The sequence below is a fragment of the Poecilia reticulata genome, chromosome 19 (genome assembly GCF_904066995.2).
Source record: "Poecilia reticulata chromosome 19, P_reticulata-male-v2, whole genome shotgun sequence".
Classification (NCBI taxonomy): domain Eukaryota; kingdom Metazoa; phylum Chordata; class Actinopteri; order Cyprinodontiformes; family Poeciliidae; genus Poecilia; species Poecilia reticulata.
The window spans coordinates 5,666,020-5,691,367 of NC_088848.1; the positions used below are offsets into that span (position 1 = coordinate 5,666,020).

The window sequence follows — 25,348 nt, forward strand, 5'->3', positions numbered from 1 at the left end:
TGGAATAAAAGGAGATAAACTTAAATTTTCCAATATAATTAGTCATTTAAACTCTCCTTTTCTTCTGACTGTAAATGCCTGTGCTCAGTTATTTACAACTGAATTGAATGCATAGCTTAAACTAGTGTATTTCTAACATATTTTTGCTGATCTCTTTTTTTATTCTGTTTTTCAGAGTTCAATTTGGCGAATCAAAACCAACGGCAGCGACAGAGCTCAGTTTGCTCCAGCTGCTTACATGGGCGCGCCATCTGGTCTGGCCTTTGATTGGATAAGCCGAATAATGTATTACACTAATCCCACCAGCCAGACCATTGAAGTGAGGACTTTTTGTTTTTGTGTTTCTAAATACTCTTCACTGCACATTGCCAGAACTTGTCTTGGTTGACGTAGATAATTAAATTAAAACTCTAAATAAAACTGAAATAGAGTTTTGTTCTGACAACTGTTGTGTTTTTAGCTTTCAGTTGTGCAAAAAAGGAATACATTTTGTTGTTTTTAGGTTATTCGTGTAGATGGAAACGAGAAATACAGGAAAACCATCATCGGCTCAACTGGAAAACCAGAGGCAGCAGGAGAACCTTTTGGGATTGCACTAGATCCCGTCCGAGGGTAATAGATCTGTCCACTAAAGAGGGAAAAGAAAAATCAACCTCAGGAAGCTAGATGCCTTACTGTGCTTCTTATACAGGCAGACTGGACTTCCTGTAAATGTTACAGGGTAGTGTGTGACGTGATTCATTTGTTTCTCACATCTGTTTCCCTCTCAAGGAAGCTGTTTTGGACAGACAAAGGGTCAGATAACGGTGTTCCTCCAAAGGTTGGCAGCGCTGATATGGATGGAAGCAACCTGAAGAATATTTACACCACAAACCTGGCGAACATTGGGTTCATCGCTGCCGACATCTCCGCAATGAAACTGTACTGGGGGGTGTCAGGGTCAGGGGTGGTACGTAAAAGAAAAATATACCAGCACAACACATCAAGTATTACCAATAATTTAGCACTTTAACACACAGCTTCTTCTTCTTCAATGCATTTTTTTGAATTTGTAACAATCAGATAGACCACAGGCTTAATAGCTTTGATGGACAGTCTTGCAATTTCTTCATATTTGATTAGATTCAGACATTTTACTTTTATGTTACAGTTGGAAGAAAGTCAGAAAGCGAGGGAAGAAGGGATTAGACTAGGGGTCTACAACCTGCAGCTCAGGAGCCACAAGTGGCTCTTTGGACCTTCTTAATAACTTTGGCTAAATATTGAAAGGAACCAGTTAACGTTATAAAATGCAAATACAAAAACAAATGCAGGTTCTTAAACATTTTTATGTTTTTTTTCCTGAAAGATTTTCAACATGGAGAGACACTAAAAGCACCGTCATTATGTTTTTAAATCTATTTTCCTTGTTATTAGGTTGGAGTCTTTGCTTTTTTTAATAACATATCCGTCCTCTTTAATGTTTATCTTTATGGCAAATCCTAAAAACAGAAACAAAACGCTGGTCCTTGACAGGAAAATTCCTAAAAGTGGATATTTTTCTTAAAAGGTGTAATTTTTCAAAAAGCCATGTGACATTTGTGACTCTACATGAATTTTATTTCACTGTTCTAAGGTTTTCTGTTGTAAAGGTTGCAGACCTTTGGATTAGGAGGCTTTTTTCGTAACTCCTCTGTTTTGTCTGCTCAGATCGAATGCGGCACCATGGATGGAGTGACCCGTGTCACAGTGGTCAGCGGCCTGTCTCAACCTTGGGGCCTTACGGTCTACCAGAACCACCTGTACTACACTGACCTGGACTATGAGGTCCTGGAGAGGGTGGACAAGGACACTGGAGCCAACATGGTGGTGATGCGTAGTGGCCTGTCTGGCCTGCATGCCGTAAAAGTCCATGCCCGAGACAGTATGTGAATATTTATACAGACGTCTGTTGATAAAGACTCATAACTCATTTCTTTCAGAGAGGGGAAGATCAAAATTTTGTAAAATTAACATCCAGAAGTTGATTTTCATCTGTATTTATTTCAGTCAAAGTATTAACAATTTTCCTTCCTTTTCCTCAGACTCGGCAGGAACTACAAATGCCTGTAGCACCAACAATGGAGGCTGCCCGCACCTCTGTCTCCCCAAACCTGGGAACCAGAAGACCTGCGCCTGCACCACCGGATTTAACCCGTCTCAGGACGGCTCCCGCTGCGAAGAGTACGAATCGTTCGCCGTCGTCTCCACATCTGAGTTCATCCGCGGCTTCCACATCAACAGCTCGGACCACTCTGAGGCGATGGTGCCCGTCGGTCGATGTATGTCGATGATACGTTGCTCTTGGCGTGTTGGTTTTCGGGTGTGTTTTGAAAACTTCCACTAACGGCAGGTGGGATCTGATGGTTTCTTTACAGCATATTATTCTACTAAAAACAAGGTGGACCTCCACGTTGAGTCAGGTTTTGTTTACTGGAGTGAAGACAGCGACTACCCGTCATACAGAGGCATCTTCAGGGCCAAAACAGATGGAGGAAGTTTCAGCCGCATCGTCAATTCAGGTGTTGGAGGAAAAGGCATTCAGGGTTTGGCTGTGGACTGGATTGCAGGTATGACTCATCCTGAAAAATGTTTTGCATTGCTCATTTGTGCGGAAGATCGCAGTTATTGAATTACATTTCATGTTCAAATTTCAGGCAATCTGTACTTCACCAACGCCTTTGAGAAAGAAACCTTTCTGGAGGTTCTGTCCATCAACTCCTCCTACAGACTGATTCTAGTGAGGAGTCTTGAGGACCAGCCCAGAGACCTGGCGGTCAGCCCCAAACTCCGCTACCTGTTCTGGACGGACGGTGGCCAGTCACCCAAGATTGAGCGCGCCCTGCTGGACGGGACAAATCGCACAGTTTTGGCCTCGGCGAGCCTGGCGTCGCCTCGGGGTCTGACTGTCGATTACACCAACAACTTCTTGTACTGGACTGACGACGTTCTTGACATGATCTCCCGCATGGCCGCAGATGGGACGGAGCGGGAGATCATCCGCTACGGGAGCCGCTATCCGTCTCCAACAGGATTGGCTATTTTTGGAAACTACATGCTGTGGGTGGATAAGAAGCTTGACAAGCTTTTCCAGGCCAGTAAAGACCCGGCCAATACGGACCAGCCAGAAGTGAGTCATGGGTTTCATTTCAAAACAAGAAATATGTCCACGAATCTTAAAGTAATTGGATAAACCATATGCAGAATATTATTTGTAAAAATTGTAAATAATTATTTCATTAATAGCAATTGTATAAAAAACTGCGATAAATAGAAATAATAAACCTTTATTCTGTCCCAATTTAAGAAGTATTTTGCAGAAAATAAAACTTATGTATTAATTTTATTCCAATCACTTTTAATAACTTCATTATGCTCTCTTACTGTCCAATAAATTTTAATCTTTATGTTTTCAAGCATATTTTATTAGTTAAATTGCAGAAAAATGTAAGTTTGGAGTAACGTAAACACTATCAGCATCAAGCAGTAAAACAGTACTGGGTTCCTAAAAGTCTAGCAAAGCATTTAATTTAAGATTTTTTAGCTCTGAATATTCATGAAGACAGTCGCAAAAAAAAAAATTTCTAAATTTACATCAAATGTTTTATTATGAAAGCTAACAAAATTAAAATATATTTTTGTTTTCAGATTTCAGAACTAAATGATTCCTCTATTACAAAAGAAAAAAAGCAATTTTGTAGAAAGAGATTAGCCACTTCTATAAATATGGAAAATGAAGAAAGATATGTTTCATAATTTGAAATTAGTTACTTTCAAAAGCCTGTTATAGAATTTATGGAATAAAACATCTGTAATTACTATTTTTTTGTTGCATCCATAATCAAAACCATTTTAAACGCTTTTGGTTTTGTAAAGCCACAGACTCCTGCATCTCTCTCCGACTCATTCTAAGCATCCTCATTTTGCCTTCCCTTCTTCTCCATGGTTTTTGCAGGCTTTATGTTTGCAGCTTGACCTCTGCAGGAATATCCCACCATAATCTCCACCTGTTAATAATTAATAGTGATTTCAAGGTTTCCTGTCCTGCCTATTAAGCAGTAAATATGTTTTTATCGTTGCCAGGTGATCCGGGACAGCCTTGGCGGGGTGATGGATGTCGCCGCCTTCGACTCTCACGTTCAGCCCACCTCCGCCAACCTGGTGGGCTTCAACCCCTGCCACGAAGACAACGGACGCTGCCAGCAGCTCTGCTTCGCCATTCCCGAGCAGAAGCAACCCAAATGCGCCTGCGCTCACGGCTCGCTCCTTAGTAACGGAGTCTCATGCGGTTACGGCCAGGACGAGTTTTTAGTTTTCACCACCGACTACACGCTGAATAGCGTAAGGTTGGACCCGACGGATCACAGCCTTCCCTTCCCCACGGTGGACTTGGGCTACAATGTTATAGCGTTGGATTTCGATTACAAAGAGAGGCGAATTTTCTACACCCAGTCGAAGGGGATTGGTCGGAGCATCATCGGCTACATCACAACAACGTCGATCACCAGTCCGCCTGTAATCCTGGCCTCAGGTGAGTTTACTGCAAAGCATCTTCGTCACTCTTCATTAGAGTCACGATAATAAATTTTCCAGGACAATAACTTGACCCAGGAAACAATAATGTTGTTTTGAGACCATTCTCAATCAATATAATGTAAGGACAAAATAATGCAAGTACACAGAGATCAATAACCTTTGATTTCCCTTGAACAGCTAAAACCAGAAGTGAAAAACATTTTAAATATCAAAAATAAATAAACAAAACAACAAATAAAATGGATGCTGACGTCTCAAAACAAAATTGTCCTTTTAGGCCAGTACACCAGAATGAAGCCTTTTGTGTCATTTAGCCATTTCAGAAAAACAATCAAACATGCAAATGGAAATGATCGAGCTTGATTTAATTCATTTTGTAATTCTTTGATTTATTGCGACGGGCTTATTTTTGATCTCTTTGTTTTTTAACATCTCACATTCACTTACTTCCCAGACTTGGATGATCCAGACGGGCTGGCGTATGATTGGATCCACAAGCGTCTCTACTTCACCGACTACGCTAGGCGTAATGTCCAGTCGGTTGGCCTGGATGGGCAGAACCGCTCAATCATTGCTCACGCAGACCGTCCCAGAGGCATCATCGTTGACCCGTGCTATGGGTAAAAAAAACGCTAAATGTTTCAATTCAAACTGATTTAATTGTATTTTTACACATCTGTAATATGTAATGTCTCCTTTAATTTTGTTGCATTGTCTATTCCCAGTTACTTGTACTGGACTGATTGGGGAACTCCAGCTAAGATTGAGAGGGCGACGCTAGGTGGGAACTTCCGGACCGCCATCGTCAACGACAGTCTGATGACACCAAACGGCCTTTCTATCGACTATGAGGAGAGGATGCTCTACTGGGCTGACGCCTCGCTGTAAGTCTAAAACATCCCTCTTCCCTAAAGAAAGTAAACTTTCCCTCATTTCTCTATTCGTGTTTTTCAACAGTGACAAAATCGAGCGGGCCACCCTGAACGGCGAGAATCGAGAGGTGATTCTTCAGGGAGTCCAGTACCCGTTTTCCATGACCGTGTTTCAGCAGGACATCTTCTGGACGGACTGGACGGAGCGGGGCGTGTTCAGGGCCGGGAAGGACGACGGCTCGGGTTACACAGTGCTAGCCCAGGACTTGCAGTACCGACCCAACGACATCCACATCTACGCGAGCTCCAAGCAGGAGGCGTGTGTCAGCTTTTGTCAGCAGTTCAACGGAGGCTGCAGTCACATCTGCGTTTCGGGTGAGAACCTGTTCATCATTTCATTGCTGAAAAAAGACGCAGCAGTAGGGCCGGGCGAAATTACGTATTAGGCAGATAGAAAAAAAGAGGAGTACATTTCTGTCAAAAAATAGGAATTTTGAGGAAGATTTTTAGCTTGAAAAGTCGAAAATTTGCTAGAAAAAGTCGGACATTTTCTAGAAAAAAAACATGGAGACTTCTGAGTTTCTAAATTTGAAAATGTTTCAGTCTTTTCTGGAATATTTCTGAGATTAATCTTACATCTTTTGGCAGAAATTCACTCTTTGATTTTGTAACTTTTCAAGATGCTTACATAGGAATTTACATTTCCTATGTAAATTGTCTTCATAATTTTTGTGTCACAAAAACTTTATCCTTTATATTATTTAAATTTTATTGTCACAAGACTGAATTCTTGAAATATTCTGACTTTATTCTCGTAATTTAGAAAAAGAAATAATCTTAGGCTGGCCCTAATGTTCAGTCATAGTGTTCAGTCATAGTGTTGACCTGAATAAAAAATAAATAGAAACTATCAAACAAGATGGTGGCTCTGGATGTTCTGACATCACTCTGATCAGAAACCCAAGGAGTGCATTGGTGGAAAAAAATATCTGATTTTCCAAAAATTAACTCTTCAAAACCCAAAAAATGTGATTAATCAATAAATTGATTTGTCGGCCGGTTCTATACGACAGCGTAAAATTACTTACATCTTTAATTTAATATTTTCCGGCAGTGTAAAATGACTAAACCAAAGATTTAAGGCGTCTTTAGTTTAGAGCCTCCGCAACAAAAAGAGACATTAATTAGCTCTGCTTCTGTTACTATCTCTCACTTTCTCTCTCGTCGCTCCTGCAGGTCCAGTGGGCCCGGAATGCCAGTGTCCTCACGAGGGGAGTTGGTACCTAGCAAATAACGGCAAAGACTGCATCAAAGACACAGGGAAGCGCTGTAAGCCGGAAGAGTTCACCTGTCTCAACGGTAACTGCATTTCAGCTCGCTGGAAATGCGACGGCTTCAACGACTGCAAAGATAACTCCGATGAGCTGGAGAGAGTGTGCGGTGAGACAGAAAAATTTATTTTTATGCCTTTACTGTATAAAATGATTACTTGTTTATGTAAAAAGCTATGATCTCTTATTTTGCTTCCTAGCTTTCCACACTTGCTCTCCAATGGACTTCACCTGCGACAACGGTCGCTGCGTCCCAATGACCTACGTCTGCGACTACACCGACGACTGCGGTGACAACAGCGATGAGCGGGGCTGCGCCTTCCCCACCTGCAACCCGACGACGGAGTTCACCTGCGCCAACGGACGCTGCATCAACTCGGCCTACGTCTGCGACGGCCGCAACGACTGTCGAGACAACATTACGTCTGATGAAATCAACTGCCGTGAGTAACGACAGGGCGAGAGGTTGATTCACGGAGCAATGAGTTTAGATCTACATGGAGGGGCAACGTGGTTTTAAAAAGTCTGGGAGAGTGCTGAATTCAATTTAAATCGTTTTTCATCCATTTATTTATCGCTTAGTTCATAGTTAGTCCAACTATTTCTCCTTTTATGCACCAGTCTTTTCATCTATCTACCTTCCATTGTCATTTCTGCAAATTTTATTATTAAATTTTTATTGGGAAAATGTGCAGAAAACTTACTACTTACAGAAAAATTTCCAGATTATCTGGCGTTTCTGAGCAACTAAGCTAAAGTATTGATGGAATACGAACAGAATCCACCTCACTGTTTCTTCTGTTTTCTTACCAAAATCTTTCTACTTTCAAATCACAATTCAAAACGCATCTGTTCACGTTGGCCTATGCATTGTCATTTTTCTCATTTAATTTCTATTGAAATGAAACAGAAAGGTGCTGACAAATAAAAAAAAGCATTATTAGTCAGATTAATATATTCTGCGTTACAGTATAAGTCATATCTATGAGGTACTGAAGCTCTCATCTCCCTCCTATTCCAGCTGACCGTGTGTGTCCAGGTGGCCAGATCAAGTGCGAACACAACAATATCTGCATCTACCCTGAAAACCTGTGTGACGGCTTCAACAACTGTGGCGACAACAGCGACGAGAATCCCCTATTCTGTGGTAAAATACCAAAAGAAACTTTCTTTAAACAGACTCAATCATGAAAACTTTAGTTGTTTATTCTGAATTTCGTTTTTTATGCATCACGCCTGCAGTTGGCCGTACATGCGCTGCCAATCAGTTCAGCTGTGATGCAGGAAAATGCATTCCTCAGTCTTGGGTCTGCGACTCCATCCCTGACTGCACCGATAAGACAGATGAGCCTCCTTCTTGTGGTAAACCTTCTCTATTTAAGCTTAAAATATATCTCTTAAGAATCGTTTTCTTGCATATATGAAAATGTGTTGTCTTAATTTGATGTTTTGAGTCACATTGAAGTGTATTTTAAAGGTATTTCTCTGTTTTTGTGCAGAGGACATAGTCAGAACATGTGCTGCTGGCGAGTTCACATGCAGCAACGGGAACTGCATCCCTCAGTCTGTGGTTTGTGACGGCAACAATGACTGCTGGGACAACAGTGACGAGGCTCCAGAACTGCAGTGTGGTGAGGCAGCGGTTTTACTTGAAAAGTATTCATAACACTTTTGATTCTTAAAGTACTGTTACGTTACAATCTCTGATTTTGAAGTATTTTACTGGAACTTGATCTGACAAACCGACCGAAGAGTAAATATGAGCTGGAAAGGTTTTCAAAAATATTCACCAAATAAAGATCTAAAATTGATGTAAACTTGTTACTAGGTGACTTCTAAAAGTGTTTTCATTTTGGGGTTGCAAAACACGACCTCATACTTGAGACCCCTTTTCAATTTCAATAGTTTAAACCCTAAATGTACTTTAATATGTTTTAATGTGCTCAGTGGAAACTGTTTCAGTTCTAACTAACATCTCCAGTCTTCCTTATTTCCAGTCTTAGGCGTACAGCCAATCAGCATAAAGGAAAATGAATCCCGCTCCTTGATTGGTTGCTTTGCAAATGCCAGCCAATAATCAAGTAGCTGCAATTTCACATATTTTTGATCTGGTCTATGTACAAACATTTGAAAATAGATGAATTTTTACAAATATAATTCCGCGAATACTTAACCAAGAGAGAATAATTTTAGTTTACACTTTTGCGCTACTTTGTATTAATCTATTGCTCTTAATGGAGTGAGTGACTCCATTCCTAAGGACCCAATGTCCTATTTGAAGATATGTTCTTGCTCCAGCACAGCTGATCATAGTATGTAAAAATGTTTTGTATTGGCCTCATACTGAACCACTTATTTAATTCATCTGATCTTAAAGACTCGAGATCTGACATAAGATTCCAATAAAATACATCAAATTTGGTGATTTTGCCACAACAAAATATGAAAGACTTTATGAATACTTTTCTCATTCACTTTATTAGGCTACACCTTGTCAAGACAGATCCTGAAACACACATTTTACCGTATTACTTTTCTCTTTGTGCTGTAGGTGAGCGTACCTGCAGTTCCAACCAGTTCACCTGTCCCACCTGGTACCCGGGTCACCCTCGCTGCGTGCCGCTGAACGCCGTGTGCGACGGGGAGAAAGATTGCGCCAACGCAGCCGACGAGCTGCAGAACTGTCCCATCCGGAACTGCCACATGAACGAGTTTGCCTGTGCCAACGGACTCTGCATCCTCATCCCATACCAGTGCGTGTGAAACATTCGTAAAAGCAGGAAAGCAAGACGTTTATTTAGCTCAACCTAACCCTGACGCTCTACCTCTCCCAGCTGTGACCGCGTGAACGACTGCGGAGACGGCAGCGACGAGATGAACTGTAAGTACGACACCTGCAGCAGCAGCCAGTTCACCTGCGGGAACGGAGCCTGCATCCCCGCCTCCTACACCTGCGACGGGGGTAACGACTGCCTGGACGGTTCAGACGAGGCCGACAGCCTGTGTGTCACGCCGCAGCCGACCTGCTCGCCCCAGCAGTACATGTGCAGCTCAGGAGAGTGCATTGACCTCCACAAGGTGTGCAACGGGCAGAAAGACTGCCAGGACAACAGCGACGAAAAAGGCTGCGGTGAGAGAAATGAGCTCATGTACTTTACTGTGTTTGATTGGTTACAGTGAAGACAGATTAAAGGTGTCACCTAAACAGGATATGTTTTAAGACAGATTAACCCAGATGAGATCCTGAGAGCATGATGGGCCGTTCCTTTGTTTTTATTTTAAGCCGTTTTTACTGGAGAGATTGACTTTGTAGCTCAAGTATTTTATTTGTAGAATAGTTGTCTCAGTTCAATTCAATTTAATTAAATTTTACCGTGCAAAACCTCAAAATCTTGCCAAGTATTTTTGGTCCTGTTTCTTAGTATACTTGAAATAAGAGAAAACTGCTTTCTCAGCAAGATGTAGGAGCTTGTTTTAGGTCAATAATTTCTTAACATTGATGAAAAAGTACGTTACACTGGCTGATTATTTTATTAAAAACATGGAGAAACTGTTTTTATAAGTGAAACAATTGACTTAAAACAAGCTCCTTTATCTTGCTGAAAAGTAATTTTAAGTTAGTTTTGTATTATTTCAAACGTACTAAGATATTTGTACAAGAAACTAGACAAAACTACTTGTTTTTGCGGTGTTTTTATATAGAGACAATCCAAAACAAATCTCATCTTGAGTCACATCATTTCACTTCAGTCCTAATCCTAGTTGTTAAACAGTGCATTAAGCTACAGTTATTATTCTAAGGAAATCCAGCAGATTGGATCAAGTCGTTGACTTGTAGATTTCACTCACATTCAGTCTACAAGATTCTTGTTACGATTGTATTTTGTGCTGTTTGTCCACCAGGTGGCGCATCTTCTCCTTCAAAACATGCATCCAAACTTTGTTCCAACTTTTAGCAAGTGTGCCTTGCCTCATGCTAACTGTGGATCACTGTTTTAGGTCATGGCGTGTGTTTCAAAAATCTACATATGTATAATGTATTTTATGGAGATTTATTTGTTCATTTATCAACAAAAACATAGAGAAGTATGGAAGAGGATTAGGGCAATTTAAAAAAAAGACTTTTCTCAAAATTCTAACTTTTTTCTGATTTTTTTTCTCAGAAGATTTAAGTCAAAATTCTGTGAAAAAAGTCAGAATCTCTTCTGTAGAAAACATACCAAGATCTGCTACATTGGGCTGTTTAAACTAAAAAAATGTAAATACATTATAATTTTTCCCAACTCTAATTGGAGTAATTAGAGTTTTTGAGCTATTTCTGCTTTCTTAAATCTTGTCAGTGCAAAACTAATCTTTATGTTTTTTCCTCCTGCTTAGGAGTCAATGAGTGTCTGAACACACAGGTCCATCAGTGCGCTCAGCTCTGCACAGACACCCTCACCAGCTATTACTGCTCCTGCAACCCGGGCTACCGCCTCATGCCCGATGGCAAAGCCTGCGAGGACATCAACGAGTGCACCACCACGCCCGCCGTGTGCAGCCAGATCTGCGAGAACGTCGTCGGCTCCTTCCACTGTAAATGCGCTCCTGGGTACATCCGCGAACCGGACGGACGCACCTGTCGCCAGAACAGCGGCATCCCCTCGTACCTGTTGTACACCAATCGCTACTACATCCGTTATTTATACGTAGACGGGACGAAGTCTGGCATAGCGGTGCAGGACCTGTCCAGTGCAGTCGCTATAGATTATGATGACTATGAGAAATGGCTGTATTGGCTGGATGTGGGTGCTGGAAAGATTGAGAGGATGCGTTTTGACGGCACCGGCAGAGAGACACTAGTGGCTCATAACATCGGAGGAGCTGAAGGCCTGGTAGTAGACTGGGTGGCAAGGTGAGTAAAAAGAGAGCAACGTAAAGTTTTGAGCTTATACATTATAATCAAATGTTTGCAATTAAAGTAAGAATGTTTTGCATCTTGCAGGAAGCTGTACTGGGTGGATAGTTATTATAGCTCGGTTCATGTGATGGAGCTGGACGGGCGCTACCAGAAGAAGCTGGTGACCGGAGAGTTTAAAAACGGAAATGACACGTATTTCATCGGCCGACCGCGCGCCGTGGCCATCAACCCCAAATATGGGTACACACACACCCACACACACACGCACAATGAAGCACAAGCTTTAAAGTTGTTGAGTAACTCAAAAAAAATGTTTTTTAAGTGTTTCTGTGAGACATTTTTGTAACTTTAAGATCTAATCGTATGCATTATGCATTATGTATTAATATGCATCATTATCTGACTTTTCCTCGTCCTCCTCCTTCTTCCCTGAATGTCTCTTTTTCTCAGATGGCTGTACTGGACAGACTGGGGCGACAAAGCGTACATCGGCAGAGTCGGCATGGACGGCAGGAACATCAGCGCCATTATCACGACCAAACTGGAGTGGCCCAACGCTCTGACCATCGACTACACCACCAACAAAATCTTCTTTGCTGATTCACATCTTAACTTTTTGGAGTGAGTTACTAAAAAATTACAGTGCATTCACAAACCGTGAAAAGGTGTTTTCCTTTTGCACATACAAATTTCCTCTCATTTTTGTTTAAATATTTTAGCTATGCAGACATGGACGGCCAGAACCGACACCGGGCCATCGCTGGGACTCTTCCTCACGTCTTTGCTGCTTCCCTGTTTGAAGACTGGATCTACTGGACAGACTGGAACACTCACACCTTAGAGAGAGCGCATAAATATACCGGCGAGCAGCGCGTCATCATGGGGAACAACACCCATCGGCCATATGACATCAGAGTCCACCACCCCTACAGGCAGCCTAGAAGTAAATCAATACAATCCATTTTAAATTGAGTGTTTGAGCAGACTACTACAACAGTGATTTTTAATTTATTTTTTGGATAATTTTATTCGCCAGTTGAGAACCCTTGCACCTCACATCACCTGACCTGCAGCCATCTGTGCCTGATCGCGCCTGGAGGCCAGCAAGCTTCCTGCGAGTGTCCGGACCACTTCATCGGCATCGCGGTGGGATTCCAGATCCAGTGTGTGGCAGATTGCTCCAGCACCCAGTTCCGCTGTGGAGACAACGAGAAGTTAGTCTGTCGCAAAACGATGCTTCGTATCGTCTCATTTCAGAATCCGCTGTTATATTTATTCATCAAATCAAAGATGTTTCACTAAACTTTAGAAATGAAATCTAATAAAATTATAATAATTAACATATTTTAAGAGAGGCACAAGGGTCACAATTTGAATTTGAATTTATTTATTAAGGGACAGTGCAAATTAATCTATAAACAGATTTAGCCATGAGGGCTAATGTTTACTTGATTTGATACAAAGATAAGTTTGGAGGGAAATAAATAAAAAATTAAAGAAGTGCGTAAATTAACTAGATATGTTTTCACAGTTTATAAAATACAAAATAAAATACTTACATTTTAAAATTATTTATTACAGTTTACTGATTTTAAACATTTTTTTGTTGCAACAGATTCATTTATATTGTCTCCCAATTTTACAAAATCAGTGGCCAGGGCTTAGTGACTAGTTTATTAGTGATTAATCCAATGTCACTTAGATTAGTGAAAAGAAATATAAAACAAATAAATATTAGAGAATTTAATATGTAAGGATTTTTAACATTTGATTAACCAGTTTAATAAATTAAATAATTATTTACAGTAGTTACAAAGGTTCTTCAACTTGAATTGGATGACTGACATATTACAATATTTGCTCATGATCAAATAAAAAGGGAAAATTAAAAACATCTCTGTTCATAAAAATTCAAAAAAGGAAATATGAAGGGAAAATTAATTAAAAAGGTTTATCTATTGTCTGTCTATCTCTTGTGTGTTTTTCTAGATGTGTGCCTATATGGTGGAAGTGCGACGGCCAATCGGATTGCGGCGATGGTTCAGACGAACCTCAGACGTGTCCACCTCGGTACTGCCCCATCGGCCAGTTCCAGTGTTGGGACGGGAACTGCACCTTCCCCGGTTTCCTCTGCGACGGACACCCAGACTGTCCCGACAGCTCAGATGAGGACGCTGCCCTCTGCAGTATGGGAGTTTCATAAACCTGAAAACATTAAACACATCAGTTAATCAAATCTGGTCAGATTCTCAGTGGAAGTGGGCTCTTGTCGGGTTTCGTGTTCTCGTAGGCGATCATCGATGCGAGGTTAACCAGTTCCAGTGTAAAAACAAGAAGTGCATCCCTGTGTCCTGGCACTGCGACGGCGTCACCGACTGCACTGACGGCAGCGACGAGGACGCAGAGACTTGTGCTCAGAAGACCTGCCGACCTGGAGAGTTCAAGTGCGCCAACGGCCGCTGCCTCCCTTCGAGCTACGTGTGTGACGCCCAGGACGACTGCGGAGACGGATCAGACGAGCCGTTTGAAACCTGCAGTAAGAATCAGAACGGATCCAGTGGAGGTCTGGTGTTACTGGAACGTCTTACAGTTTCAGATCTCACCTCTCGTTTATCTTTCTGCATCTTCTCAGTGGGTCCAGAATACAAGTGCGATGAAGACACAGAGTTTTCCTGCAAGACAAACTACCGCTGCGTTCCTCAGTGGGCCCGCTGCGACGGCACAAACGACTGCCTGGACAACAGCGACGAGGAAGGCTGCGGTCAGTTCCACATCTGATCTTCTTGTCCTTCGATATTCTTTTGTTACTTTTGAAGAGTTTTCTACCTGATTGCAAACAGTCATTGTACACTGACCATGCGTTGAATCGCCCAAACAGAGGAGCTGACCTGTGACCCTCTGGGAGATTTCCGCTGTGACAACCACCGCTGTGTTCCCATACGATGGAAGTGTGACGGCGCCAACGACTGCGGCGATGGATCGGATGAGAGAAACTGCGGTAAGTCTTTGATTCTTTATCCTTTAACTCAGTCGTTGTTGAAACTTTCGCAAAATATTACATCCATGTTTTTATTGCTTTATAGATTATGCCATTTTTTTATCTAATAAATGTTAATTTATTCTCCCTTCCTTTTAAGTTTCATATCAGATGAATCAGCTGCTTTCAGGCAGGGTGTAGATAAATGTTTCTTTGTGATTGATTTTTTTTTTTTCCCCCCCAGAGCCAAGGTCTTGCACTGAAAGCGAGTTTCGATGCGACAACGCTCAATGCATCCCTGGAACCTGGCGGTGCGACCATGACAACGACTGCGGAGACAACTCGGATGAACGAGACTGCGGTGAGTGTGCAGTGCATTTAAAACCCACTTTGCTTTTTGTTTGCAGCTCTACGTTTATCAGCGTTCCTGCACAGAAGTGAAAAGTGTTAAGTTTGCTTTTGATACTTTGTAGGTCTGGAATCACTGAGCACTGAAAATGCTTCTTTCCAGACTTTATTCTTTATACTAGAAGTTAAAAAATGTAATTTTTATTTATATTTATATACCCTGCATTGTTTATATATGTGTCTTGAATTTTCCATTTTCTATTTTTTCAGTTTTTGACTTATATTTAGCTGTTTTTGGGCTTTAGACAACTTTTGTCTGAAAACTTGACCTGTATGTCTTAAGTTTCTTCCACATCAGTCACCAGTTAAACTGCTACTTTTTAAAATTTTTACAAAAAAACATAATCCAGTCCAGATTTGGCAAATCTAATAATAATAATTATAATAATCCTTTTTTAATTTCAAGGACAGTTTCATGACGCCATGATTTGTAGAGCAGATGAAGCATTTTCAGGGAAAATCAGATCTCCCTAAAGTAATAACATTAATAATAAAACAAAAATTATTTGACTCTGGAAAATAATTCAAGTATTTTGAAACAAGAGGATGCTTAGAGACAATGATTTGTGCTTTTCTTTCCTTCAGAGCTGCTGACATGTCGCCCGGGTTTCTTCCAGTGCGACTCGGGTCACTGCATCCCCGTCGCGCTGCAGTGTGACGGCCGGGCCGACTGTCTGGATTTATCTGACGAGACCAGCTGTCGTAAGTAAACACGAAAACTAACAAAACCTTCCCAGGTATTTTTTACAAAAATAGAAACATTATTCCAGATTATTTATTGGCTTCAAAAATGATCACGTAACACATTGGTTTGCAACTTTATGATTAAAATAAACACAAATCTTTTCCAGTATACTACCTTAAATTACTGAAAACTTAATTTTCACTGAGATTTAAAATTAAGCTCCTTTTTTATTCAAAATTGAAATTTGCAGACTGGAAAATCTGTAAAAGCCATAAATGTTTGAAAGCTTAACAGCAGATTAGTTCATTTCTTCTCATGTTTTACTTCAGTTTTGTAACTAATCCTTAAACACAAGTTTTAAAAAGTCTTTCTTCACTTACATGCAACAAAAATGTATTGAAGTGATGCACTGGAGTTTATTCATCTTGTTAAACTACATTTTGAGAAATGTTTTTGTGTCGTTAGAAATAATTCAGTTTATGAATCATTAATATTTTTTGCAGCAATGTGATTCTCTGATTCTTCCGACTTTTCCAGCAACTCGTTACCCAGGAGGCCGTTGGTGTCCTCCCAACCAGTTCCAGTGCGCGAACCGGCTGTGTGTGAGTCCGACCTGGGTGTGTGACGGCGTCGACGACTGTGGCGATCGCTCCGATGAAGTGCTCAGTCTTTGCTGTGAGAAAAATGAACATTTTTATGCTTATAATATTCTGTTAAAAGTTTTATTTTAGCTTTTTTTCTTTTTTTTTATCTTAATTGTCTGTATTACATTTTAAGGTCAAATGGCTTCGCAGTTTATAGCCTGAAAACCAGAAGCGTCCAAAATTAGCAACATTAAATAAATCTCAGGCAGCTTTTTTGCCCTTTTTTAAAGCAGATTCGTAATTTTAAAACATAAACGTTTCTGATGAGAATGTCTTCATGTACATATGTGAGTTCTTATCGTCAACACAAAAAAGCTCAAAATAATAAGCTGTCTTTGAGCTAATCTAAATTAACAATAAATCCTAAATCAATAGTTTGACTTCACTTAGAACCACAATATGTGACATGTTGCCGTAAGAAAACTAACTATAGACTTTCACTGTGTTACCGTTTGAGTTGGGGCTTTAAAACAACATTTTTAAGATCTACATTTCTGTGAAACCATCACAAGTTAAACTGATTTCATGGAGAACAATAACTACTTCATGGTGTCTAATGTAAAGTCTGCAAGTGAGACAGTTGTTGAGAGAAATTGGAGTTTCTCAGGATGGTCTAAAAGCTGGAATAAAAGCTAAATGCTGCCAGAAATCCATATCTAGGTAGCTGGTTTGTTAGGTTTCTAAGCGTCCCACTCACTGACCAAGTTGTCGTTAAAATATTTACCCTAATCAATTCACGTTAAGGCATTTTCAACCTGTTCATCCTTTTTTTTAATATACATCTGAACTTCAGACATGGAATTTAATATATTTATTATGAGCTACAAGCCTTGATGGATAAAAAGGGTGATAAAAAGAAAACTTAATTATTTTATTTTTAAAATCATATTTGTTTTTAATCAGTGAACGTCACCTGTGAGATGCCGTCCAGGTTCCGCTGTGCCAACGGCTACTGCGTCTACGCAGGCCTGCTGTGCAACATGAAGGACGACTGCGGAGACGGCAGCGATGAAGACGAAAACCTCTGTATGATTTACACTCACACACACACGCACGACATTTTATCTGCCTCTATAAACCACAACACCACATCCAAAGCAAACTTAGAAACATGTGGACAATTCCACATCTGCAAGCTACAAATCAGGCTAAGTGCAGAACTGTTGTTGTGCATTTGTTTTGTCTTTTAAATGTAGCCATAACCAGATTTATGATAAGTTTCTGAGATTGCCAAGCATTAGTCTAAACCCCTCTAATGCTCCGACCTTTGCTGAACCGAGGTCAGTGAAACGGGAAATCCCGATGTAAAGCCAGTGACCCCAGAGGTCACAACGCCTCCGGCTTCCAGATGATAAGAAAGTAGTTCACTTCATGAAAATGTTGCACAATCAGCTTAAACATCCATCAAATTATTCTTAGAGAAGATTATATTGTTAGGAGCCGGGTAGACATTCCCACTGGCTTGTTCACGGAAAATAAATTGTTTGTTGGTCATATCATGTTACAGCATGCAGCCATTGTTTCTGTGGGGCATCTTAGTGTTTGATATCATAGTGTGTTTGGAAAAAAAATTGATCTTTAGGTCTCTTTAATAAATAATTGTGCGTCTTTGACAGGCCGTGAGCCCACCCTGGCCCCCTGCACCCTGGAACAGTTTAAATGTACCAACGGACACTGTGTGGCCCTGCCTTACGTCTGTGACCACAACGACAACTGTGGGGACCGGACAGATGAAATAGGCTGCAGTGAGTAACACCAACACTTATTAACCTTATGGAAAACATATTTGAGTTATTCTATGTCTATTGTTAAAAAAAATTAGACAAAAATTGGACATTTATTCACCAAAAATGTCTGATTTTTGGGGGGGGTTTCATTCCAATTACAGACGTATATTAGACTCACCGGCTGCCATTTTTGCTTTAGTTGCTTAATTGGTTGTTAGGTTACTCTACTGATAGGGCTGGATGATTAAAAACAGCTTCACATCTGCTACTGGGTGTTACGGTTATAACATAATAACACAAAATTTTACTTGTTACCCTTTTAAAACTAGAATTTTCTAGCCTAGCTTTGGCGATACAAAACCATGTTTGACTTACAAGAAGACAAGTTTTTAAAAATTTAAACACCTCAAAAACACAAAATCTTACCAAGTATATTTGGTCTAGTTCCTAATGAAAATGTCTTGGTAAACTTGAGAGAAAACAAAGCTGTTTTCTCTCAACCATAATATAGGAACTTGTTTTAAATCAATTCCTTAATGTTGCTCAAAAGGTTCTAGTTATAAGTGAAATAATTTGGCGGTGGAATAAGATATTTTTCTCATATTATAATTTGAAAATGTCTTGTTCCACTGGCAGATTATTTCACTTATAACTAGCACTTTTTCAAGAATATTAAGGAATTATTGATTTAAAAGAAGCTCACATGTCTTGCTGAGAAATTACTTATAAGTTAGTTTTCTCGTATTTCAAGTGTACACAGATATTTGCACTAGAAACTAGACAAGAATACTTGATAATATTCTGTGTTTTTGCAGTAAAAGTATTTTATCTCTGCAAAAATGACATTAAAATATTACAGTTTTGAACTGCAACGTTCTGTTTAACTCGCTTTAGTTGTTAGCTTTGCTAATCTTGAGTTAAGTAAGAGGTTAAAGCAAGTTAGATTATTTTCCTAACTGATGTATCAATCTTAAAAAGGGTCTTGAAATGTTTTGAAGTGTTTTTATGAAATAGCTGCAAACCCTTGAAACTAGGTAGTAGGTAATAAAAAGATCAGATTTTCTGATTAACTGTTTTGATATTTTCATAAAAATTTAAATTCTTCTTATTCTTCTTTCATCTTCTTCTTGAGTTCTTTAACAATATTTTGTTTATTGTTTGTTTGTTTGTTTTTCTCCACAAACTCTGAATACAGATTTCGGCCAAGATCGGAACTGCGATGAGAATCTCTGCCAACATGTTTGCACCAACCTGGACGGTACCGGCTTTATCTGCTCCTGCAGGACTGGATATAAGGTGGACCCCGACAACACCTACAACTGTCTCGGTACACACATTCCCAACCCAAACAGGTCCAAAACCACTTGTTCTCCCTCTCAGAACCTGACAGTTTTCTCTCTCTGGCAGACATCGATGAGTGTAAAGAGTACGGTACCTGTCCTCAGGTGTGTAAGAACACCAAAGGAAGCTTCGACTGCGAGTGCTCATCTGGCTACAGGAAAGTGGGTGATGGAAAGATGTGTGAGGCTGAAGGTGAGAGCAATCTTTTATGGGCCTGAAGCAACTTAAGGGGTGATGAAAAATCGAGGGACCTTTCACCGTGGTAAATATGTGCTAAAACACGTAACGTGTGCTTCTCCCTCAGGCGCCGCTCCTCTGCTGCTGCTGCCGGAGAGCGTTCGGATCCGGAGGTTCAACCTGCAGGCGGAAACTTACCACGACTTCCTCCAAGAGGAGGAGCGCATCATGGCTCTGGACTACGACTGGGACCACAACAACACTGGATTCAGTAAGACGCTTGGATCAGTCTTTGCTTTAAAGGGAACATTTTGTGCAAAATTCACATTTTGTATGTTATTATACTTCCATTTAGATCTCAACTGCTTCTAAGACATCAGACATCCTATGCACGTTAAAAAACTACCCAGACTTTTTTTTTTTTGCAATATGTTAGTGTTTTTTAATTTCTGGAAAATGAGCCGTTTCAAAAAAAATCCCGATTGTTGAGCCACAATTAACAGACACTGCGCTATTACCTAGCAACCCCAGCCTACCCTTGCCCCTCTAGAAACCCAAGCAGAGCTCCAGCACATTTGATCAGTTTGTTTTACCACTGTATGTACAATGGCTGCTGGAAAACACGAGTGTTTTATTGCTGACTTACCGTTCAAAAGCCACTTGCTGCATTCTTGTTGGTTTTGCAGGAGGCTCCACTTCTGCTTTTCAAAGATGTACAGATGTGTAGTTTTGCATCTGTTTGCAGGCATTTTCAGATGCAAGTGTAAATTTTGATTTGTGGCCAGCTGCAGCTTATATGGATTAGGATTTAAAGTGACAAGAGGCCCTAAAACAACTCATTCTGAAAGAAGTTGAAAATAAACATAAAAATATCACCTTTATCTCACTATCTAAGAATGATTTTGTGCAAAAAATGTAATGAACTTGTTTTATATACATCATAGACCTATCCTAACTTATTCAAGGAAGCATAGTAAGTCACATTTATGCAGTAAGTTTTACATTTTGTTTATTATCCTTTTAGGCATGGTGTACTTCACCGTTGCTGGTAAGGACGCTGAGCCCGGTGCCATTAAGAGAGCGTACATACCTTCAGTGGACGACGGCAGTAATAACATCGCTGCTGCTGTTGACCTGGGTATCAAATACATCACAACACCAGATGGCATCGCTGTGGACTGGGTGGGCAGGTGAGGTACTTGATTTCTGTATAAGCTTGATATTAGAATGTCCACTAATGAGATGTTTGCATTTTTTTTCTTCCTAGAAACCTTTACTGGGCAGATTCCAGGTTGAAAAGATTGGAAGTGGCCATGTTGGATGGACGCTACAGGAAGCATCTTGTGAAGACTGATTTGGGGTATCCATCTGCCGTGGCGGTCAACCCTCGGCTCGGGTAAGGCAGAAAAAGATTTCGTCACGGCTGACAGAAATAAAACAAGCCTGTAAAAATTACATTTCTAATTCCTGCTGCAGAATGCTGTACTGGGCAGACCGAGGAGACGTGGCTAAGATCGAGTGTTCATGGTTGGACGGGCAGGAGAGAAAAGTTCTAGTAGCCGACGGCCTGGGTTGGCCCACCGGCCTGGCCATCGACTTCACCAACGGAGACAGAATTTACTGGTCGGACTCCAAGGAAAGCCACATTGAGTCTATTCTGCCTTCAGGAGAGCAACGCAGAACAGCAGTTTATATAGGTGAGAAACAGGAAGCGGGTCTTAAAAGGCTCAGATTGTACAATAAATACGACCCAGTAATTAAAGGTAATAGATAATGGCTTTCTTCTTGCTTCTTCTCCCTGAAAGTCGCCTTTGTGGAGTGTTGAACTAACAGACTAGATTTAAACACTCCAAAAACTCAAAATTTTACCAAGTATTTTTGATGTAGTTTCTAGTTCAAATATCTTGAAATAAGACCAAACCAGTTTTAAGTCAGTGATTCCTTAATATTGATTAAAAGTACTGGTCCCACTAACACATTTTTTGAATAATCTGCCAGTAGAACTAGCACTTTTTTATCAGTCTTAAGAAATTAACATAAAACAAGCTGAAAAGTTACTTAAGGCCATGTGGCTGTTTGATTCTCTCTTTTCCCTGAAATCTACTGAAACATGTTGGACTCTATTAAGTAATTAGTCGACATGTTATGACAATTGGGTGTATTTTATTTAGAGGTGAACCAGGCTAAACACCAATGCATGCCACACATTTTAGATTGGTACTTGTAGAAAAGATTGACAACCAAAAAGATAGTTTTTTCCTCTCCCAGCATAACTGTGCTCTATTTCATATTGGTTTATCAAATAAAGGCATTAAAGTTCGATTGTCCAGTGGGGTTATGTGGAAAATGTTCAGATCTGCTGCATTTACACGCCTGAAACTTATAGAAAATCAAGCTTTCTGTCTTGTTTTTTGATGCGTAGATGTGAGAAACCCCTTCAGCGTGTGCGTGTTTGAGGACCACGTTTACTGGAGCACTCAGGAGAAAGGCGAGGTTTTCCGGCAGAACAAGTTTGGCCAAGGAGACAAAGTGAAACTGTTGACTGCTGGACCCTGGCTGACTCAGATCTCTGTGTATCAGCAGCAGAGATACAACTCCATGGCCAGTAAGACCAACGCTCACATCGCATGTTCAAGAACATTATGAAGAGAATGTCATAGTATGTCTTTTATTTTCCACTCTTTCCATTTCATTCCACCTTCTTTTTCTATTTTTTTTGCACATGCAGTCAAGAATCCATGCAAAGGAATCTGCAGCCATCTGTGCTTGCTCCGGCCGGGAGGCTACACCTGCGCCTGTCCTGAGGGCACCAACTTCGTCACCGGCAGCAACACTGAATGCGACGCCGGTAAGAAACAAAGCCCTCAGGAGTGGGCTTTACTCCTTTACAACACAAGCTTCACTTGTATTGTGAGAGCAGAAGGAGAGGAATTTGTGCAGATACAGGGAAAACTCACTCAGTGTTTCTGTGATTACTCAGGTTTTGATCCACCGCCCACCATGCCTCCACCATGCCAGTGTCAAAATGGAGGCACGTGCTACTTTGACGACAACAAGGCTCTCTGCATGTAAGAGTTTGGGTTCTGTTTCACTGCATTAAACTGGGTTAAGAATGGAGAAATTATTGCAATGCCATGATCACACACAGTAAAAAAGATTAAAAATCCAACCTTCACTGGGGAAATTATTAATGTAATTCATTATGAAACATTGTTCAGACTGTTTAGGAACTTTTTATTTCTAACAAATGACTTCCTGTTTGTATGATGTGACAGAGATACACACAGACAGAGGCTGCAGGGAAATAGATACTTTCTTAAATGAAGTCAGATAGATGATTGAAATTTAAAAAAACTGAAACTGTGACAAAACAAAAACTGGAAAAGCATCTATGTTTATCGCAAAAATCTCCAAATCTAAGTGCTGAGATTATGAATGCCAATAAGTTGAATATTTGTTCAGAATATAAACAATGTGTCTTTAATGTTTGCTTTTACTCCACAGATGTACTTCTGGGTGGAAGGGTGACTACTGCCAGACCAGCGTGCACAACGTGGTTGCATCCTCAGGTATGTTTTTATTTCCGTAGAAATAACAGCAGAAGATAAAAATAACCTTAATATTAATATCCTGTCTCCCTGACAGTTGGAATAGCCATCGGGGTGACGGTGCTGATTGTGGCCCTGCTGGTGGCTCTGGTTTACTGCTGCAGGAAGAAGCCCAACATCATGGGGAGGCTGCAGGGCAGCTTGCCCAGCATGCCCAGTATGCCCAGCATGCCCTCTTTCTCAGGTCTAAGGTAAGCTGTTGCTGTCAAATATTCAATCCTAACAGAAAGATGAACATGGGACAAATATAACAACATATTTTGGAGGCTAAACCTGATTTATATTCTACTTTTTTAAAGGCAGTTTCTATATTTTTAGTGCATTTGACTGTGTCAGCATTTTTGTCACGTTGTGTTTTTGTTGACGATTTTTAGGAACGGATTCACCCAAAATGAACCAAAAACAGAAGAGAATGAATCGAGGCAGAACGGAGACACTGTCAGTAATAGTTATCTTTTATTACCTGTCACCTTCTTCTTGTGTTAATTTGATTTTTCAGCACCGTTTTGACCTTCAGACCCGGCTGGTAAACGGTGTAAATAAATAAACGGCTGTATTTTCCGCCCCGGGCTCAGGTTCCCTCCATCTCGGTGTTGATGGTTGACGCGGAGGGGAAGAGCTTCGAGAACCCGGCGTACGTCGCTGAAGGGCAGCCTGGCTCCACCAGCAGGGCGACGCCCACATCCACTCCTGTTCAGACACAAAAGGTCATTAAACACACACACAGCTGTTTGCCTCCACTTTGGATTCATTTCACTCACTTCTTATCCTTCTAGACATGTTGTTAAATGTTTTCTGTCTGATGCCATTTTCTCATGTTTTTTTTTTTATGGAAATATGTTTAAAAGATTTTTAGAATTTATGCTTATGACATTGTAAACAAATGCAGCATAAATGTTGATGAGCCTAATTTATTCTTCCTCAGGAGAACATTGTTAACCCCCTGTATGTGGAGGGAGGTCACCTCACAACAAGTTCAGCTCCATCTGCCATTTCTAAGGTCAGCTTATTAACCAATTGAAACAACAAATTAGTTTTATTGTGATAGATATTGTGATCTGTCTATATATCTACATCTAGCCTTATATTTATTTGTGTTTCTGGAGCTCTTGTTTCTGAGCTCAGCATCAGGGATTAAATCTTCCCGCCTGTGTTCTTTCTCAGGCGGCTGCCGGGGCATTTGAAGAGGACGTGGATGTTGCATCGAGTTCCCGGGTAGCCATGGAGGTATGCATCAAGGTTTAGGACAAAAGGTTTGCAATCTGATGACGGCCTCCGTAAAACCTTTGTCTAATCGAAACTTAATTCCTGTTTTCACCAGCAAATCAAAGCCACTCAGGATGAAGGTTCAGGCTCTGTCGTGAATCCCATCTACGAGGTGAGCGAAAACTCGCGATGCAGAAAATGTAGCCATGAAGTCTCATGTTTTATTTGAAGTAAATATTTACCTAATATAGCAATGCCATGTGATAGAGATGTGTGGAAAGTATTATACTTCTTGTGTTCTCAAACTGTTTTTATAAAATTAGGATTCCAAAACTACAATAGCACCAGAAAACGTCTTCTTTTTTTTGTCCTACTATCACAAATGTAAACAAAAAATTATTACTCAATACTCAACCAGCTTTTGTCTACCAAGACTAAGAGTTAACTTTTCCCACAACAAACACTCCAGGTGGGACTGACATCAAAAAATAAATGTAAAAAAACTACCTCATTCCCTCTGTTAAGTACAGTGGGAGATCTGTGATGCTGTGGGCCTGTTGCTCTTCTAAATGCCCTAATATTCTTGTTAGAATGTATAGCATCAACAACTCAACAAATACTCACAGGAACATCCAAACAACAGGATCCTGACATGAAAACAAAAAACTTACAAAAAAATAAAAACAGCAAAAGCAAGAAAAGAGGCAAACAGCAGGGCAGATGTTCTTGAAAAACTAGTTTAGTTCTCTTTGCTCTTAAGACAACTAAACTAGCGAGCTGAAAATCCGAAAAGTGACGAAATCATTGCAGAAATGTTTTTTAGACGCAAAATTTATCTCCCTGGAGACCTTTGTGGAGAGAAAGACTGTCATTATTTTATAAAGTTTTAACAGAAAGATAATCCTGTATGTACTCAAA

General features: G+C 40.4%; 1 protein-coding gene across 1 annotated transcript in view; it reads left to right on the plus strand.

The window, feature by feature from the left end:
* lrp2b (low density lipoprotein receptor-related protein 2b) overlaps window positions 1-25,348 on the plus strand; it is a 42,363-nt gene that overhangs the window by 16,530 nt on the left and 485 nt on the right. The window contains exons 33-80 of the mRNA XM_008436736.3: window positions 176-319; window positions 503-612; window positions 772-949; window positions 1,690-1,903; window positions 2,064-2,300; window positions 2,397-2,588; window positions 2,676-3,148; window positions 4,102-4,549; window positions 5,009-5,174; window positions 5,280-5,438; window positions 5,512-5,801; window positions 6,663-6,866; window positions 6,958-7,200; window positions 7,779-7,904; window positions 8,000-8,119; window positions 8,257-8,388; window positions 9,309-9,510; window positions 9,592-9,887; window positions 11,135-11,651; window positions 11,742-11,897; window positions 12,108-12,278; window positions 12,377-12,600; window positions 12,694-12,871; window positions 13,647-13,843; window positions 13,948-14,193; window positions 14,290-14,418; window positions 14,536-14,655; window positions 14,879-14,995; window positions 15,628-15,744; window positions 16,265-16,402; window positions 17,275-17,397; window positions 17,988-18,116; window positions 19,294-19,425; window positions 19,506-19,631; window positions 19,744-19,887; window positions 20,641-20,806; window positions 20,884-21,012; window positions 21,093-21,313; window positions 22,039-22,221; window positions 22,345-22,464; window positions 22,597-22,684; window positions 23,121-23,185; window positions 23,262-23,415; window positions 23,599-23,662; window positions 23,800-23,931; window positions 24,150-24,224; window positions 24,389-24,451; window positions 24,546-24,602. Of these exons, the coding sequence (XP_008434958.3) occupies window positions 176-319; window positions 503-612; window positions 772-949; window positions 1,690-1,903; window positions 2,064-2,300; window positions 2,397-2,588; window positions 2,676-3,148; window positions 4,102-4,549; window positions 5,009-5,174; window positions 5,280-5,438; window positions 5,512-5,801; window positions 6,663-6,866; window positions 6,958-7,200; window positions 7,779-7,904; window positions 8,000-8,119; window positions 8,257-8,388; window positions 9,309-9,510; window positions 9,592-9,887; window positions 11,135-11,651; window positions 11,742-11,897; window positions 12,108-12,278; window positions 12,377-12,600; window positions 12,694-12,871; window positions 13,647-13,843; window positions 13,948-14,193; window positions 14,290-14,418; window positions 14,536-14,655; window positions 14,879-14,995; window positions 15,628-15,744; window positions 16,265-16,402; window positions 17,275-17,397; window positions 17,988-18,116; window positions 19,294-19,425; window positions 19,506-19,631; window positions 19,744-19,887; window positions 20,641-20,806; window positions 20,884-21,012; window positions 21,093-21,313; window positions 22,039-22,221; window positions 22,345-22,464; window positions 22,597-22,684; window positions 23,121-23,185; window positions 23,262-23,415; window positions 23,599-23,662; window positions 23,800-23,931; window positions 24,150-24,224; window positions 24,389-24,451; window positions 24,546-24,602 (8,415 nt within the window). The remainder of the gene's footprint in view (window positions 1-175; window positions 320-502; window positions 613-771; window positions 950-1,689; window positions 1,904-2,063; window positions 2,301-2,396; window positions 2,589-2,675; window positions 3,149-4,101; window positions 4,550-5,008; window positions 5,175-5,279; window positions 5,439-5,511; window positions 5,802-6,662; window positions 6,867-6,957; window positions 7,201-7,778; window positions 7,905-7,999; window positions 8,120-8,256; window positions 8,389-9,308; window positions 9,511-9,591; window positions 9,888-11,134; window positions 11,652-11,741; window positions 11,898-12,107; window positions 12,279-12,376; window positions 12,601-12,693; window positions 12,872-13,646; window positions 13,844-13,947; window positions 14,194-14,289; window positions 14,419-14,535; window positions 14,656-14,878; window positions 14,996-15,627; window positions 15,745-16,264; window positions 16,403-17,274; window positions 17,398-17,987; window positions 18,117-19,293; window positions 19,426-19,505; window positions 19,632-19,743; window positions 19,888-20,640; window positions 20,807-20,883; window positions 21,013-21,092; window positions 21,314-22,038; window positions 22,222-22,344; window positions 22,465-22,596; window positions 22,685-23,120; window positions 23,186-23,261; window positions 23,416-23,598; window positions 23,663-23,799; window positions 23,932-24,149; window positions 24,225-24,388; window positions 24,452-24,545; window positions 24,603-25,348) is intronic.